We start from the raw sequence: 19,228 nt of genomic DNA on the forward strand, positions 1-19,228 counted from the left end.
CTACTGTTTTAGTAATCCACGTGGGAAGAACAGTTGTGTTCAGACCCTGGTTGAACATCCACCAGCACAGGTACTGGTGGCAGTGCAGCTCTGTCAGAGATGCACTGACCCTCAGAACACACACAGCATTAGCTACCATTGACAAGCCACCAGGAGCAGTCAGATGTGCTTTGCTGCTGCTTCTGGCACTCCAGCAGTCTGCTGCTGTGGTTATTTGCTACATGAAGAAGAATGACAATCAATCCCTTGATTGTCATTGTGTGGGGAAGCAGGAGCTTGGAATCCCTGCTTTAGGACTGGAGCAGCCACACACTCAGCACAGTCTATCAGTACAGAGCCTGCCAAGCCTTGCTTCTGCTCCCAGAGCACGGCCATGCTGCAGCCTGTTCCTTTTCTCTCCCAGCACCGTGTCTGGCTGCAGCAGCTACCAAGCACACAGCCATTCCATAACAATCTCAAAATAACAGTACTATCACAAAAGGCCTTATAAATGTACCAAATGCTGCTGGACAGCATAGAGAGCTATATCCCATTGGGAGGGAGGTATTGATAACAGTAGGACAAGGAGAAATGGTTCTGAGTTGAAGGAGGGAAGATTTAGGTCAGATGTCGAGGCAGTTCTTGACCAAGAGAGTGGTGAGGTGCTGGAACAGGCTGTGGATGCCCCATCCATCCCTGGAGGTGTTCAAGGCCAGGTTGGATGGGAACCTGTGCAGCCTGGACTGGTATTAAATGGGGAGATTGCATGTGGCAGGGGGGCTGGATATTCATGATGCTTGTGGTCCCTTCCAACCCAGACCATTCTATGATTCTGTGTTGGTCCAAAAAACCCACGTGCAGGTTAGGAACGAAAAGTAAGCTGTAGGATTAAAAAAACCACTACAGACACAGAGTAATAACAATAAAGCTTCAGCATTCATTTTTAAGTAGCAGATAGAGCAGGAACACTTCTTGGATATTTAAGATTATCTGGCCAAACATGGACATTAAAGTTTGGTTCATATTCTTATACACACAAGCAGTAACAAGTATGATTTGCAATTATGTAATGAAAGAGCAGCTCTGCTGACAGCCACAGAAGCAGCTTTTTCAGCAGCAGGGTCACCCCAGGACCAAGGTACACGGTGGACACAGAGAAGCCACACAGGGCTGGAAACAGGCATTGCTCATACAGCCTTTTGTTGGCTTTCATCTCCTTTCAAGGGGCAGAGAGGAGGGAGTGTTGCAGGATCATCCTGCAGGGGTAAACAAGGGCAGCAGGAGAGCTTGCATAATAAATCTTAAATAAGTTCACTGTATGAATCGACTGCATAGCAGGATTGACATGAGTACTCCTATTCCCAAATAAGACCGTTAAATCCGTACATGCCACATTATCTGTGTGAGAGACTGCTTGGGTCAGCATGCAAGCACATGATCCCCAATATGAGAAGTGAAGCAGGGAGCCATTTCTTGTTCTTCAGACCAGGAACACTTCTAAATTCTTTATGCTTGCTTCCTTCACGTTTACAGATTCTCCTTTCCATGTCATTTCTTCCTCAGACAGCACACCATTAAATTCATTTCACAAACCATGAAGATAATTAAAATGTTTTCTTTAGTTTCAAACTCATGTTTCTCTGGACATTCAGAAACCAAATTAAAATCCTGGTCCTGCCGTGCATTTCTTTCTGCATTGCTAGGGGATCTTTTTATTACTTGCATTTGCTGCTTCTTTGGGAGGGAAGCTGCTTGGAATGATTGTACTTCCCAAGGTTCTTACTACAAAATGACAAAAAACATCCTTGCCTTCCTTTCTCCAAAATCCTTCTGAACACAGATAAGATTTATGAATCTTGTGCAATAAATCGCTATGCCTGGATTGCAGATCTTCATTCAACTAAGAGCTGTTTGTCTTTCCTCAATGCCTGAAATTTCAGGACAATTTGTTTTGCTTCTGTTCTAATCTTCTCAGAACAACAACTAACCCCTATCAAGAATTATAAGTAAGACCTGGATGATTCAAGAGACTTGAGGAATTCTGCTTGCTGATTTGTCTGCCAGTAGCTGAATCCTGCGTATGTTTCCCAATTCTGTGTTAGTTTATGGCTACTTTCTTCTGAAAAATTACTTTTATAAGTCTTAACTTTAAGGCTTTGCTGCTCTTTGTGTCTTACGATCCACTCCAAGTTATCTAGAGGAAATAAAGGAAACTTTCCCCACATACCACTGGAGCGTGCTCTTTATTAGTCATGTTTCTAACCAATTTATTTTCTTATTCAAGACAGGTATCCTCATACATAACTACCAAACACACTACCATTTTGTTTTTATCTCACTCAACATCTGATCTGAGATCAGCTTGTCAACTCAAAATTAAAAAACAAATACTATATGCTTAATTTTTTTTTGTTATCTTTCAGGAACTTCAATCCCTTCTTTTGACTATTTTATACCAGAGACGTCCCTTAGTTGCAAAGTTTAATTAAGGTTTTTATGTTCCCCAAATCAAATGGCTCTCTCAGCTTTCCCACTTATTCTCTTTTGGATTCAACGTTTTTCTGTCTGCACCAGGAGGGACACTGTGGTCAAACAGCAGTCCCCTAAAATCACAAGCAGATTATGGAAACATGAATTCTTGGCTAAAACATCAACCTTTTATTCAATATTTGTTTATCTATGAGAATTGGAAGGGAGAGCCTGTAATCAGAAATAAATGGAATGAGAGTAGGCTGTCTGATCTTCCACTTCACCTTACTCCTGGCACAACTGTAGTTCTATTAGTTTCAGCTGAGTCAGTTGAGACTTGCCCTGGAGAAAAGTGGGATAAACATATATTTTAATTGTGTTTAAATAATTGTATTTTGCCCCTGGTTACAAAGCCTAAGAAGCACCAGATTTCTGCACGCTCTGCTTTTATCATAAGCTCTACACCTAAACAGTTAGATACTCCTAGTAAAAAATAATAATTGGTTTTGAATTATACTTTGCACAGCTTAATCTATGGAAAAAACAAACACTCTAGCAAAGCTCAGCAAAAATACCAGGGCAGAGTATGCACAGGTACTGTAAGACACCTCTAACACTTCTCTAATGAGCAGTTTCAGCATCAGTTGAAAGACAACATTCAGCTCTTGATAATCAGTTGCTGAAGTAATGATGATTTCAATCATTCTGATGAAGTTGATGACAATGATTAAACTGGCTACTTAAAGCATCTCCTTGATTAAAGCGATATTTAGCCCATAAATCATGAAATTCTCTCCTTCATTTCATTTTACATCTTTCATAAATCTCTCAGGTAAGAAACGCCTTTCTCCACTTCTTATGTCCCCTCTCATACAGACCTGAGAAGCAAATTATTAGACAATAGCAAATATTTCTGTAACAGTTTACATTCTTCAGTAACACAACTTCTTACATACAACTGTAACATAAATTTCAATTCTAATAAAATCAAGAAAAATATCAGCCTTTGACATTGTGTATTCTGAACTCTAGGAATTCTTACTGACTTCATACATGCAGTAAATCCTTTATCATCTCATTTTTCTAGCATCAACCAGATACAGTAAATGGCTTATAGATTTCTTCTAGATGCTAGAGATCATAACAGTGTAGTAATAGTGACTCCTTTCTTCTTCTCAAATAGACATGGGAATAACCCAGAGTGATTATACAGGTAAAAAGGAATACTGGCTTGCTAGGGTATCCTCAGCTATTGCCTTGATGGTACTCACTGAAATTCCTTCTCCTCACTGTTATTCCTTCTCAGTATTTGGAAAATGTAAGCAGAAGCAATATATTTCAGGAGAGCAATAACCCCACAGCCCCAGGTAACACTGGGATTGTAATTACTTCAGGCTATTGCAGCAACATAAAAATAATAACTTCTTGAGGAAAGAAATTAATAGCCCAGTATAGTAATAATAATTACCGATATCTTTCTGAGAGTGATGAATCCATCAAATCTGTAGAGGGGAAAAGCTATGTTACAGGACTTAATCTATATTGGCTCATCTAACTAGGTAGGAATTAAAGATCCATTTAACTTGAAATAAAAAAGTCATATCTTGCTGGTCTACAATTATCACTAATAAATCTACAAATACTATTCAACTCAAACACAGCAAGCTCCCAAAGCAAGACACCTGCTATGGAAGCTAAGTCACGAAATTGTTACATCAAATGGTAAAATACAGGTTGCTAACAAACAGCAGTTACCAAAAGGCACTTACTCTCCGCAGTGCTGTCGAAAGAACGCAGAGCAAGAATAGATCAAACAGAAAAGCAAGATCTTCCTTTCTTCCCATTTCCCTGCTAAACATAGGGCTTGTCTAGCTCCTAAATTGCTGAGTACCCATCTACTGTGGTCACCTGTTATACTCATCAACTTCACATATCCCTTATGCTGCTGGCTGTAAAGAGGACAACTGCCATCCATAAACCACAGTTTGCCATAATGTTTGTCTGTAGCATATTGCTCTAACAACATCAACTCCCTGAAGAGCATTGACTGAGAGGAGAACATTCTCACTGTTGAAGGTCAAACAAGTGATTTCACACAGTCAACAGGCTGGTCCCTGTGTCCCAGTAACTCCCAGGAAGGTGCCCACAAAGTTCCTGTCTCCCCTGCAGACACCTCCACCCAGTGTAGCCTGCTGGCTATCAGAAACGACTGCAGGCTCTCCAAATTTCCAGGGGACTTTACCAGTATCATAACGATTTCTTAAAAAAATAAATAGAAAAAAAATCTCAACTAATTTCTGTTATCCCTGATGTAACACACAGTCTGAAATAGCAATACTATTTTTAGAAGAACAGCAGCAAACTATCAACTGTGACACACAGGAAAAAAAATAACTAGAGCATGAGGTACCATCTGAGAAACCTTGAGAAGGTCAACTAGAGGCTTTCTGTAAGATGCCAATTAGAAGCAGGGAGAAATAATGCAGCTATAGGGCCTTGTATTAGCTGCTGCAAGGAAGCTTTCTTTCCTCCACCCCAAGACCACTGCATTTGAGAATTTCCTGATTGAAGACAAATAGTGAGAAGAGTCTGTTACAGCTGAGATGAATTGGAGCAAGACAGGCACGTGTACACTTGCAGTAATCAACCTGACTGTAGAGCAGTTAGCTGTCAGCACAGTTAACTACCATCCCAGGCTATAGCCACCTTAATTCCTTATAAATAAATTAGCTTTGCTAGAGAATAACACCTTCAAAATGAAATAGTTAATTGATCTACAACACCTAATTCAAGACACTTGTCAGGTTGATTAGTTAAGAGACACAGTTGGGAACCAAATATCACAGGTTTTATCCCACAAAACCCTCACTGTTTTTGCTTTCATGTAATTATACTGCACAACATTTCTGCTTGTAGTCACCATTTTTTCATGGTTGATAATGGCAAAAAAAAAAAAAAAAAAAAAAAAAAAGAAAAGACAAAGCATTTTGTTTTCAGATGATATTCCTTCACCTGGTTTTCCAAGTATCTCCTCCATGCTCACCTGGATTGAACTGGCTCCATCTGAATGTGGAGGAGGTTTACCATGAGTTTACTCTTGAAGACTGCATTAAGAACTAGCGTACAGATTTCCTGAAGTCTGTCCTGAGCTTAGGTGAGACCTACCTTTTCCTCTGACTTTGGCTTCCTCCACTCCTCCTTTGCTGCAAACAACAAAAACCTCATGAACTGTGAGACTCACTTGCATCTTCATGCCTGTGTAAATACTGCTGTAACAGTGCTTGTGAGTAATAATGGAGATGAAAATAGCCACAAACTCACCAGAGGAGAGTGATGTGAAAGTTTCACGACAGGTGGTTCTTTTGCTGCCTGCCCACATACAATTTTATATCTCACCGCAGTACTGGAGAATAAGAGAGCCATTCTTCTACTCAAGAAAACATTCAGCACCCAGAGATAAAAGCAGTATTCAACTATTACAAAATTATTAAGTATGCCTTAATTTGAGGGAGAGGTACCACCCTTGAAACAGAATAGCTTCACCGTTAGCTTTGATTCTTCAGTTGTGCTGGCATGGGAGGGCATCTTGCAAGTAACAGAACACTTCACTTGCGTGCATACTCTCACTAACTCCTGCCAAAACAGGTGTTCCAGTAAGACATTCTTATTTTGCATGGCACCAGTGGTATTTCTATAAAGATTTTGCTGACAATTAACTTCAGTGTTTGACATTAGCAGTAAACATAACTCGAAATGTAGCCTGAAAGAAAAATTTTGCATCTTGCTAGGAATCAGTGAGGAGGATGAATTAAAGGATTTAAATTGTTTAATGAAAGTTCTTCTGCAGCTTACTGCCTAAATGCATGGGAATCATTAGATCACCACCAGAACCTGTGATTGAGCATCTGGCCAATGGGCAGGGCCAGCCCTAGGAGCACAGGTGAAAGCAATTAACCTAAGCTCATTTACGGGCTGGCTGCCAAAAGGAAAAAAAAAACTTCACTTTGAAATAAATTCTTCTGGGAGTTCACAGTGGGCTATGTTATTTGGAAAGGTATAAGCCATTCCTTCTTTTGTTACTAGACTCTAAACAATATATTTTTTGAGTGACCTGAGAACTAGTCAAAGACAATTCTACCTGCTATTACTTACCCATTGAACAAACCTGTACAATAGAAAAGGCATTACAACAAAGGTATGATGACAAAAGCACTGGCACAATAGAAAGGTACTATAAAGGAAAGGAAGAAGACTGCTCACTCCTATCAGAAAATTCTAGGTTTGGAGAGAAAAACTTCACTAAGGACAAACTTTCAGAAGAAGATCCTTCCTCAGTGTCAGTCAGTCCTTAAATGGGGTCTAAGAGAGGTGCAGCCAGGCTCCATCCCTCCCAGTCACTCAGCTGAATTGCCTTCACCTGTGCTCCCAGAGCTGACCGGGTCCTTTCCCCAGGTGCTCAATCAGTGGCTCAGGCCATGACTCAACAGTTCCCATACGCCTTATTCTACGCAAAGTAGAGTGAATTATTAGGATGCAGATCATCACAGGAATTTCTGAAGTTGTATAATGTTTGGTTCACAAAACAGTTGTAATTAACGTGTCGTTAACATCCACAAAGAGAATTTCAAAAGCATGTGAAATTTTAAGCAAGTATCAAACATGAGTCTTAATGGGAATTTCATGAGCTGCTCTCTTTACCTTTCTATTTCTCACATTTCCAGTTCAAACATATGCTTCAAAATTAACACAGATCCTCTTCATGCAGACCGTTTCACTGGCTGGCCTGACTGCTTGCAGTACCTACTGTGATACAACCCGTTCTGTAGAAACGTCAGATTTTTCAGTTTTGAAAAGTGGCAGACAATTAACTTGCAATTTACTCTTGAGTAAAAGGAAACACAGGAGATTCTTACTAAATAGATACATTTATGAAATAATCAGTTGAAGTGTTTACTCTGAAAAGAGAGAGAAAGTGAGGACTATCGTACTTTAACATGCTAACTCCTTTCCAATCTAATCAAGTTTGTTACTACGCCATAGAACAACTAAATAACAGAGATAATATCCACCACTGAAGGCAGAGGGAGAATATTAAAGCAAACAAACAACAAAAAAATCACCTGGTTGTCCTTTCTGTCAGACCAGCCATGTGTGTTGGTGTAGCAGCCTTACTTTAGGAAACATTGTTTTCTCCTTAGCCCTGGGAAAGAGGAAAAACCTTTTTAGACCAACGGGATTCAGCATCCCAGAACCTGTGCCCAAGGAAATGGGGCACTTGGAAGAGTAGATTTGCAAGTAGAACATTTTCCTGCTATTCTTTAAGTCAATGTTTTCAAAAGCATTTGAACTAACTAAAACCTTTAAAGTAAGACAGACTTGAAGTAAAACAAAATGCATTAGCTAAAGCCAAATGGCAGATATTCTGAGACATTAAAAAAAAAAAAAAAAAAAAAGAGGAAAGACATAAGAACTAGCAAGGAAAGAAGGGCCCTGCAAAGTGATGTCTGGGAGCTACGCAGTGAGGCACGAAGCGAGCCTGAGTGGCAGAGAATCAAGACATGGCCTCATGTCCCCAATACCCCTCAGGACTGTGGCCATGCTGCAGCTCTCCCAGTGGCTGTCAGTGGGAGCTATGGTGTATGGCACAAAGCTAAGGGAGTTGGCAGCTGTGGGGAACAAAGCAGTTCTAGGCTTTGCCCCGAGGCTACCTGGCAAGTACTAGGGGGAAATTTTTGGAGGAACTTACTTTGAAGAAAGTAATTCCCTTTGGGTTTTTGATGATGAGCACTCTTGACACCAAGCAGTTCAGCACAAACCACCAGGGGTGTGAGTGACAGTGTAATGTGAAATGTAGCCGTCTGTACAATGCGGGTGGTGCCACCACCTTGGCTGGATGGTGAACGTTTGATGTTTTGCCACATCCCCACAGTCACTGCTGGGATGTCCCACAGCCTTGGCTTCCTGTTAGGGGGACAGCATTGTCCGTCGTCTTGAGAGACCAAGCTGCTCGCTGGCCAGGAGGAAAGAACAGTTTGTCTGCTGCCACTCTTCTGCAGACTTGGCTGGAGATGTCCACCTTCTGCTTTCCAAAAATGAGCTGCTTTAAGACTTGTTCTTTATCTTGTGTGCCACTGTGTCAAGATGAAAAGTCATTTTGCAAAGAACATCCTTTTTATTTTATTTTATTTTATTTTATTTTATTTTATTTTTGCTTGGACTTCAGATCTAAAGATACTGCTAACTCTGGCTCTTTTCTCAGCTGATTCTCCCTGTGAATATGTTGTTTTGACACCTTCTACCTGCTCCATTTTGGGTGCCTAAAGCTGAGGGACTTGTAGGTGAAACTGGAAAGTTAGACTTCAATAGCTGAAGACCTTCAACAGCTGAAGACCTGAGCTCTTCACACATGCAGGTGCAGAGATGTGAGGGACCCCCCGGGTCTCACCACCTCAACACTGCTAATCCCAGCTGGTCCTCTTGCCAGCAAGGCTAAGATCAAAAAGCTTTCATCTTCAGACAGATCAGTCTTGTGCCTCTCTGTGGCTTTTCTAACAAATGAGAACTCTGCTTGTGAGTATGGATCACTGGTGACAGTAGGAAAATACTGCTTCAGTAAGGAAAAGAGACTGAACTCATAATGCACAGCACAACTCACTTGTGACACTAGGTGGGAAAATGACACCGCTCACCTTTGCTTACACACGAGCATAAACCAGTCTGGGCATCAGAAACATAAAAATGAGTCAAAATACACATTGATTCTGAAATCAGTTCTTTTTTTTTATCCTTTAAAACCATGGACAAGAATGTACAGCTCCACAAAAACGGAGGCCAAACATACTGAACCAAACATTTCCTGGAATGCTGTGTGACAGTTTTGCTACTGTAATTTCTCTTGAATCAGTCAGTTTAAAAGCAGTTTTCATTTGCAGTCAAAATAATAGTGGTATACATTGCACGCTCCTTGAAACACAATCTTTGTCATAGGCACTATGATTATTTTTCTTCTCATTTTATTTTTACTGGTGAAAAAATAAACACAGTTAAAAATAGACAGCTTTTTCCCCATCTTCATTGTGTTTAGGCTATGTGGTTAAGTGGATACTCTCTCTATCTATTTAGATGAACTAACGATAAGCTGGGTCATTTATTTTCTAAAAAAGTTTGCGTATGTAGTGTTACATACTATTCAGAAGCCCCAAATCCAAGTCAAGTGTTCATCAGTGATTTTATTGACAGCAGAAAAATTTTGCTGATATTTTTGTTCTTACGTCAGTGAATGGCTCAAGACTTTTGGCTGCTGAAAAGGTTTCACAAGACTCACCCTAAGTACGAGGAATGCTCAGACTTCATGTCCATGCTAGCTGCAGTTCCATGCATATCTACAGATCAGCTTTAAGGTAAAGAAAAAATCATGTGACATGGATAAGATCTGGTGGACAATAAAGGAAAGCAGGAGATCAGGTATAAGTCTACAATAAAAGTTCATCCATTTAAATGAAGCTTTATTACTTGGCTAGTGTTCAGCAAGAAGTCTGAAAAACTGCACTTGTGACTGTTAAACTATTTTTGGGAATCAATCATTCCACTTTCATTTGTGGGCATTTTAATGTCCCTGTTCACCAAACAGTGAGGGCTGAAATACTATTTAGACAGCATATCAGGCACATGATTTGCAAAGACAATTCTTCCCTTGCAGTTATTCCAACTACCCAAGCTGGATATTCACAGTGAACAGCAAACCATGTCTCCATTACCTTCATTCATGTCTAAATGCTTTCAGTACAGTTAGTTGCTCAGGACTGCAGCTGCAGACAGCAAGTGAGCCATGCAGGGCTCTGCCAGCACGTCAGTGAACTACCTTATGAAAGCAAAGAGCTGCAACCAGATCCTCCCTGCAAAGAAGGAAAGCTGCCCAGAAGCTGCGGTACCTTGGAGCACAGTGTTTGCACAGTGATGAGTTCTCCTTCTTCTCTGAAGCCGCCTAGAAATAGTTTTACATCAGTATAAACGCAGAACTGCTTCTACTTAGTGGAGAAACTGAAATGCAAACCCAACTTTATGGCTAATCAGTATGGAGTTAAAAAGACATTTTTTCTTTAAAAATTTATGATTTATGTTTTTTCCCAAGTCACCCTTTTATGTCCATCTGGGACAGACGTTCTTGCTTAGCCTAGGAAACCTTCTGCACCGTGAAAGGCAGCTTTTACTCCTTACCTGACCAGGGGTGCAGCATGCAGGGTGCTGTAGTGCCCTGGGCATGACACAGAACGCTGCCTATAGGGCTGGAGCAAGGACTGCACTGCTGTTTCTGCCAGCAAATGATGCGGGGCTTCACGTAGCACCAGCATTGTGGTGCCACTGCTGCCTGTTAACAACTGCTGTTTGAATGAACCTGAACTGCTATCCCCAGGTGCTGGAAAAATCTATTTTGAGATACCACAAACCATTGCACCAGTTTACATACATAGTATTACCTGCAGCTATATCTGAGCCATTTTGGCATCACCCTCGTGAAAATACTAGTAGGAAGGTTTTCAGTAGTTAGCCCTTACTTCAGCCCCTATACCCTCTGTAGAGAAGGCAGAGCACATCTCTTGCCTTTGCTTTGCTGTTTATAATGTTATAAATGTTTTCAGCATTTTATTTGGTAGAAAATAAGTTTATTAGGATGAAAGAAAGGCTAGATAAGCACACATATATACAAAACCTGCTCAGAATAATCCTCACCTGTGGGGGTATCAATTCTTTTTCTGAAGTCAGAATTTTAAAGAATTAGTCTCCTGGGCAGCTTTGGAAGAAAAGCTGCTACAGTTAGCTGAGATGAAAATGCAGACAGGCTGAATTTACCTTCAGTTCTCTATACAAAATACAGAGAAGCAGTGTTGAAGATTATATTTAAAAGGCAAACAAAAGGGATAATATGAAAGATCAACCTGGCAGCTCTCTCAGACCATCCACACTTGAATTCTAATGCATAAGATTGCTGCAGAAAGCATAAGGAGATTGTTGGCTAGTACACATACTTGATGCTGGACTGTGAAACCCAGATCTGATCTGTAACAGGAACATTTCAGGCTAGGCTTGGAACTGAAGTTACAGGATCAGAACCAGTTACTTCACTAAAAACTGAGGACAACTCTAAGACAACTTGAGAAACAACTTCACTCTTGTAATAATCAAAGAAAATATAGAATGAAGTATAAAAAATAATGTTAGTTGGAATCACACTGCTTTAATACTATTGAAATTATCCTAATGCTTAGAAAAGTTTCTGCTTGGATTGTGAATAACAGGTCAGTTCAAATCAAGTCCTCAGAAGACTCCAAAATTCCACAGTTGAAAGAATTTCAAAATTTGGAAATCTCTTATTCAAAAAAAAAAAAAAAAAGTGACGACTACAATTTCACTTATAGGAGAGAGATCTCAGAAAGAAACGAAAGTGAGGTGAGCTCCTCAGTTGTTGTATCCTGCAACTCAAAATCTGTTCCTCCTTCAGTGGGAAAAGCTGTGCCACACAGTGAGAGGTTCTCTATCTATTTAAAAGCAGTAGGATATTACCTGTTCTTAATACCTTTTTTTTTTTTTTTTTTTTGTATTCTTATCCCCTAATCTGTATTCTTCATTTCCAAATATTTTCACAACTAAGAAATCATGCTCTACGTTCCTTCAAAACAAGATGTACTTAGAACAGTGTGTGCTATACATAACTCTTCTGATTGTTTTATAAATGTTGGTATTATTTACATTATTTAGTGTAACGCATGACAGGGGTCTTAACCTTCAGAGACACTTTAGTATGAATGAGCAGCTCAAAGCCATAGTTGAAGTGTCACTTCAGATGGCTTCTGGTCTTTGGTTCTCTGCAGGAGTTGGAGGCTTTGCTCTGACTGACGCTACTCCTCATCCCAGAACAAGTTCTGTCCACAAATTACAGCCACTTCATAGGCAACACAAGTGGTCAAGATGTTAATTCATGGGAAAACACCAGTGGGCTTTAAACAAAATGCTCTGAATTTCAAAATTAATTTATCAAGGAGCCAATGGGAAAAAGAAAATGCTGGCTTTGCCCAAACTGTGTCAGTTCTTTTCTTGTTTGCTTTTGGCCACCTTAATATCCAGATTAGACAAGCAGTAGTACCTTGAGTCATATGCATACAAGCAGTGGGATTTAATGTATGGAAAAGGAAAACTGAAGAGAACTGCAGGCTCTGTGACTGGAACTGCTGAGAACAGATAACAGATAGCTGTGGGGAAGGGCAGGAAGCACCCCACAGTGCTGCACAATTCCTGATTCCTGGAATTCCCTTTCTAGGAGTACTCACAGCAGGTAAATGGGTGCATAAGCGATTTTGAAAGTTTGGATCTTAAATTTACTCATCAGATCTCCCTACTGTCCCAAAAGTCAGGTTACAAGTTATATTCTTGATTATGAGGGTAAAGTAAAATTGAACATGTATAAAAATACTGAACTGCTGCCAATCCAGTGATGTCTGAGCTACCAAACAGCACAGAAGTGGTACTTGCAATGCAGGAGCAAGGAAAAAGGACAAGATACCTGGTCACCACAGTGATGTGTTCCAGACCACGGGCAGTGTTAAGTAAAAAAGAAATATAAACTGCATGTGGGTCTGCTCCTGGTGGTGCTAGAGAATATGGTGCTTTTCGAATTTCTTACTAAAACATACTACAAATGGAGAATTTCCACGCCACTTATATGTATGCTATACTTAATGTACATTCTTCAGTCATCAATAAAAAGCTCTTCATTATATCTATAAAATATAATAGTTCCTTTGTAGAAAAACAAAACGAAACAAAACAAAACCCCAATCCAAACCAACCAACCTGTAGATTGTGCTGCTGTGATTTTAGTTTGTTTTTCATTTGGGAAAAGTTTCAGAAGAACAGCTATATGGAATATCAGGAGACCACTCCCTTTTTATAGGACTGCTGTCCAAAGAGGATGGAGCTAAATCTTTTCAAGAAAGTAAGAGTAAGCACCCCATCAGTGCAGTGGTAACAATGAATCAAAACATTGGTTCTAATGGAAAACAAAATTACTAAAAGTTTAGGAATTTCTGGTAGTTATCCTTTCCTTAAATACTACTAACGTGGTCAATTAATAAATTGAAGTTGTTTTTTTTTAAGCAATTCCAAAGATAAACAGCTTATATGAGTTTTACCATTAAGAGGAAAGCATCTTTACGCTGTGCAGCATACACTGAGGATGGCTGTTTCTCCTTCACAGTAAGATTGAAGTTATAATAGCTATGTAGTTTTTATCTCATATATGAACTTTGCTACATAAAATAAATTCAGTTTGATAATTGTGATTTGGGAGAGCTAAGAAACCTAAAACAGGAAAACTGAGCATCCTGGTTGTTTTCATGTGAATAGACTCCAGAACAAAGGGATCATAATCTTACTGTCAACTTACAGTAACAATACAGTATAAAAGGAAAAAAAGTCTGCACCCTCTTACATTTTCAGCAAGATACAGAACTATGTTGCACTTTATAGTATTTACTTTTTCCCAATCTCCTTGAGATTTTAAATTAATGCCAAGATAACAAAGCATTCATATAAACTCATTGTTTTCCCAAGTGAAAAGAAGTTTCCAGGGAAACTACACTTCATTGAAAGGAAATGTGTATTTATGTCATAAAAAAAAAAAAAAAAAAAAATTATTCTGGGTCTGCTCCTTCAAGCTTTAATTTCATTTGCTGCAGCTAGTACTCTGACAGAGTTCTTTGGTATTTATTCTCATAATTTGTTATAAGAGTTCAAGTAATGCCCATAAGTAAACTGAGGGTAGCTGGGCACGAATTGGAAAGAGGAATTGGAACTTCTGTCCCTCCCTACAAGATAAATAGACGTAAACCATCTGTTTGAACATTTTGATTCATGAGCAGGTACGTGTTAGCACCTGCCATGGTCTCACTGTTTTTATAAAACGTAAACAAGAAGCTTCAGAAGATTTTGATGAATAATATTTGAATCAGCCACCTTTAAGTGGTGCTAAGCTAACTGCTTTTGGAGCCCAGTCAGTGATACTCAGCTCTTGTAAAAGGATGGACCTGACACACAAGCACTCATCTAACGAACCTCACACCGCATTCTAGACAGGGCTTTGCATACTGCTATGAGCATAATTTTCATAAGCAGAATAAAGATAGCTCCATATGTCAGTGTAGTGGCCCTTACATCTTGCAATAGACTACTAACATTTGTGACACTCTATTGGACATAGAGTAGAAAAGATTCGAGATGTGATCCTCTGTTAGTATATCATTATTGCACTGAGAACATCAGCTGAGAGCCTGGCAGGTGACTAGATGCCAAAAGCATGTTGAAAAGGTCTTTCTTCACTGCAATGTTTGTTCACTGAAACATCATCCTTCAAGAATTAACTTTCAGCTTTGGATAGTGGATGAAGTTTTTTAGTGGCTAACACCATGAGATGTGCCCATACTCACCCACATATCCTACTTCAAATATTGGGAACATTCTACTGTTTTTTGGGGTTGTTTGGGCTGAAATTCTTTTCAGAAACAAAATGAAAAAAAAACACAAGAAGGGATATGTATTGCACTCCCAATTCTGCTCCACAACATTATGCTGAAGAAATGCAGTTTCTCCTTTAAGCTCAGAGAAAGTTCAGCTTCATCTAACTAGCTGTTATCTCAGTTTACTTGAGTGTAGTACATTGCGTGTGAATATTCATACCAGATAACACTCAAACTTCATAGGTGTGGTGTTAATTTTAATTATGTTACAGGTTCAGAGTTCAGAGCCTCTTTTAAGGAGATTTCAGTCTCTTTCCAAGGGCAGGAATAGATGCCATTTTAGGAAGAAACTATGTTTGCACACTGACACATCCCTTCTGATCCACTGAGTTCAATGGGATCATTAGATTCAGAAACAAAGCAAAATTTGGCCTACCATTTCAGCGGGCTCAGTGCAACTCTATAGGATCTTTTCTGTCCTCTACATAACTAATTGCGAGACCTCAGAGAAAATGCTGTCCCATTCACTGTAAAATAGGAGGGTCCACGGGGGAAAATAATTGCATTAGAGAAACACACAAATCACTTTAAGTTCACCTGTTTCAATGTTTGAAAATCATTTTCTTTACCTCTGTAAACAATGACAGTTTCAATAGGATCTGAAGTGTTAACTCTTAACAAATAATACACTAGTCTGTCATATGGTTAATATTAATGTCTCTCTATTCAAACATGCTGAAAACTGAATAGAACAGTTAACATATAACAGTCACACATCCTTTGCTGAATACAAGATCGCATCTCTAACATGAACTGAAGGTATCCTCACCATTTCAGATCTCCATCAACCATTCAGTCAAACATTTCATTGTATTAAAGTACATTGCTCTTGCCCTTTTTCTGGGTCTTTTGGGGGTGTTCAGTGAACACATTCTCTAATTAAAGGCATTGCTTATGACTATATTATGATTATAGTTCTTTCTTCAACAGAAATCCTGCAGTGTGTTTCCAATACATCACCAGAAGAGAGTTTGCACAGTTTGGTAGGATTTGGGGGCAAGTAGGCCTTACAGCTGGATTGAAAAGATTTGGTGTTGACAGAGCAGTTTGTGATAGATTTTGCATTTTACTGCAGATACCATTTCTCAACAAAATTAATTAACAATTCATTAACAAACAGTTGTGAGCATGCTTCACAAATTATTGAATCAGAGCTTTATGTAGCAGCCATTTTTTAAATTACAGGTGTGTTCACTTACAGGTAGATGCACGCTCACTTGGCTTATGTCCTGAACTGGCAGGATACAAACGCTATTAACAGAAAAGTCACACAGCTGAGCTGAGGTGAAGCTGAGCCCCACTTAGCACATGGTTCATCCTCCAGAGGTTTGTCTGGTGCGGGTTTTGTGCCATGCCAGTACAGGCAGCTCAGCCCAGTGAGATTGTGCACAGCCACTGCGTAGTGCAGAAACAAGACATGGAAGGACCTCTCCTTGTGGGGATCCCAGCCTACAGCTTAATCCTCCTGTTATGAGAAGAGCTCTACAGCTTTTTAGAAAGGAGTCTGAATGAGGCATGCTCCATCCTGGGCATAAAGCATAATTTGCCCTCAAATAGACTTTTATTGAAAACACACAGCAAAGATTACAGCCATAGAAAGTTCTGTAAACAAGACAATTTCATCATCTTAAACAAAACAAAACAAAACAAAACAACAAAAAAAAAGAGCCAAAACAACACACACACACACAAACAAAAATAAAAATCAAAAAACCCAAAAAATTAAAAGAAAAAAGACAAGAAAACCAAAGTAAGACTTGATGAATAAAGATTTGTGAAGAGGATTTTTTTTAATGCCTCAGCTAGGCACAAAATAAATGACATACATTTTCAGCATTTTCTTTTTCAAATTTACTTGACAGAGGTTAAAATATTGCTTTATTCTGACTAAACATACAACAGCACTGTGTGACCGACTGTGCTATTTTGGGAAGTCTTGAGACTTGTGAACTGGAAAGTCTGGGGCACATCTAATAAGTTGAACAATTAATTTGCTGCAAATAATATTTTAATACATTCTGTATATACGGTAATTTTTTAAATCAATCTTCTGACATTATCAGGGAAGGCTATTTGGTAATTATTTATCATAGTTTATATTCTTTTTCCCCACAAATAAGCAGATATTTTAATAACAATGAAAACAGTAACATGTGAGCCACTGAACCCAAATCGTTGCATTATTGGCATATTATGTTACAATTTATTGGGAGGAAGAAGGACTCAAAAGAAAGAAAATGAAAAAAAAAAAAAAGCCTATAATATGATTGGGATACAGTAATCAGGAACTGACATTTCTTCTCTAAGGCCTTCTCTAAGGCAGCAGGGATTGATTTGCTGGAACTGCCTGTTCACGTACAGCCCCAGCAGAATCAGCTGCGTGCATGCTCCTAGGTATGCCCATCCTGAGCTATCTGCAGGGTTGGAGCTTTGAAGTTCACAAGCCAAAGCCATAATTCATTAAAGTGACCAGAGAACTGAGAGCGGAATCAAATGAGGACAGTATGGACACCTATTGGCTGGCCTCAGATCACATTGGATCTCCCAGACTCATTTCTGAATAACCCATAATAAAAATAAGTTAAAAAAAACACACATACACTCAGAAGTGCTCCTTGAGAGCATACAAATGCCTTCAAAGTTTAACAGTTTAGAAATGCTTATGGATCGGTAAAGAACAGCAGACTTTACATTCCCACTCTTAAAAACTAAACCAACCCTAACCTGCCATGGTGCGTGCTTCTGCACTTTGAGTTTCTGTTCTTCTTTTTCTTCTTTCAACCAAGAAGCTCTTTTAGACAAAGCTCAGAAGATGGAGCAGCCACAGGGCCACTGCACCTCCACAGGCCCCAACCCCTCTCCAGGCTTGGCCTGACCCAAAGCTCCTAAAAGTTTCCACTGAACTTCTCAAGCTGACTGACACACTCGTGTAAGGTAGAGAGTCAAGCATCTGGCTCAATTAAGGATTTACGGTCATTACACAGTTAGTGCCAAGAATTGGACGTTTGTGTTTCCTCCCTCAGTATGAACCTAGAACTGAGAGCAGGGGGGACCGGGTCTGTGCTAGGGTTTTGGAACTTGCACCCCTGGCCAGCATTCACTGCAGCGCTGCCCTGAAACCAAGAATGGTTCTTAGAATGGTCTTGGCCTTTATTGAAAATAGGATGCATAGCCTAAGCCTCCTGACAGCCAAACAGGACAGTGTTAAAATATTCTAGAACTGAAACTGTATGTATAATCCTGCCTAGAAAGCACCTGATGTACGCCTTATCCCTCCCGGAACATTTCTTTCCTTTAAAAAAATATTTTGTTAAAAAACACTATGATATGAGGGCGATTGACTATTTGGTTTCTTCTAAGTAGATGCTCTTAAATTAATGCATATAAATAATTTGTATTTAATTTCCTCCTTTCCTGTTTAGCAAAGCATCGAATGCACAGATCTGTTATTCCCCCTCCTGCGACCCCCACACAAAGTCACTTGGTCAACACTGAGTCTCTTTGTGTTTCACCTTTTAAGACAAATTGTGCCTCTCGATCTGCCTTGGCCACAGGGCTCATAGGCAGGAAGGCGGTGTTCTCGCTCGCGCTGCTCTCCACGTCTACGCTCGTCAGTTCGAAGTCCTCCGACCTCCTCGCATCAGTCAGAATCCGAATCTGCTCCTGCACAGTTTCTAGCAATATTTTCACTTCATGTTGTTCTGCTATAAGACAATTACTGACAGGGGAACTCACATTGACAAGTTCAGCTGAATAGGAGTTTTTGCACCATTTGATGCCTGTTACTTCAGAAACATTTTGCATTTGCATGCAGGCTTCGTCCAAGCCCACAGATGGGATGATGGGAACTGAGTTGGCCCTTGAAGATGAGTATCCGACCAAGTCCTTCTGATCCACGTTATTAAAATAAGGGGTTGTCTCTCTTGAAGGCAGTTGCATATTTATTGAAGTATTCTGAGAAGTTTTTAAACCACTAGATGAATACCTGAAAGGAATAAGAAAGATTTTTTGTTGCAAACTGAGCAGCCAGATGTGACCAGTGGAAGGAATGTTGTATGAGAGTCAGAGAGCTGTGCTGCAAGGATACACGGCTGTTTCGAGTCACACTCAGAGCACTTAGAGCTATTGTGGCCCAGGGGAAAACAGCAGGCTCTGGAAACCTGGGTTTTATTGCCACTGCTTTTCCCTCTGTCCCATTTTCCCCACCAGTA

At 39.7% G+C, this 19,228-nt stretch overlaps 1 protein-coding gene across 1 annotated transcript in view; it reads right to left on the reverse strand.

Annotated features, from left to right (window-relative positions):
• Positions 1–12,609: 12,609 nt before the first annotated feature.
• NRG3 (neuregulin 3) overlaps positions 12,610–19,228 on the reverse strand; it is a 377,348-nt gene continuing 370,729 nt past the window's right edge. The window contains exon 9 of the mRNA XM_052677569.1: positions 12,610–19,002. Within this exon, the coding sequence (XP_052533529.1) occupies positions 18,495–19,002 (508 nt within the window). The 3' untranslated portion in view covers positions 12,610–18,494. The remainder of the gene's footprint in view (positions 19,003–19,228) is intronic.

The sequence above is a fragment of the Tympanuchus pallidicinctus genome, unplaced genomic scaffold (genome assembly GCF_026119805.1).
Source record: "Tympanuchus pallidicinctus isolate F22 unplaced genomic scaffold, pur_lepc_1.0 scaffold16, whole genome shotgun sequence".
Classification (NCBI taxonomy): domain Eukaryota; kingdom Metazoa; phylum Chordata; class Aves; order Galliformes; family Phasianidae; genus Tympanuchus; species Tympanuchus pallidicinctus.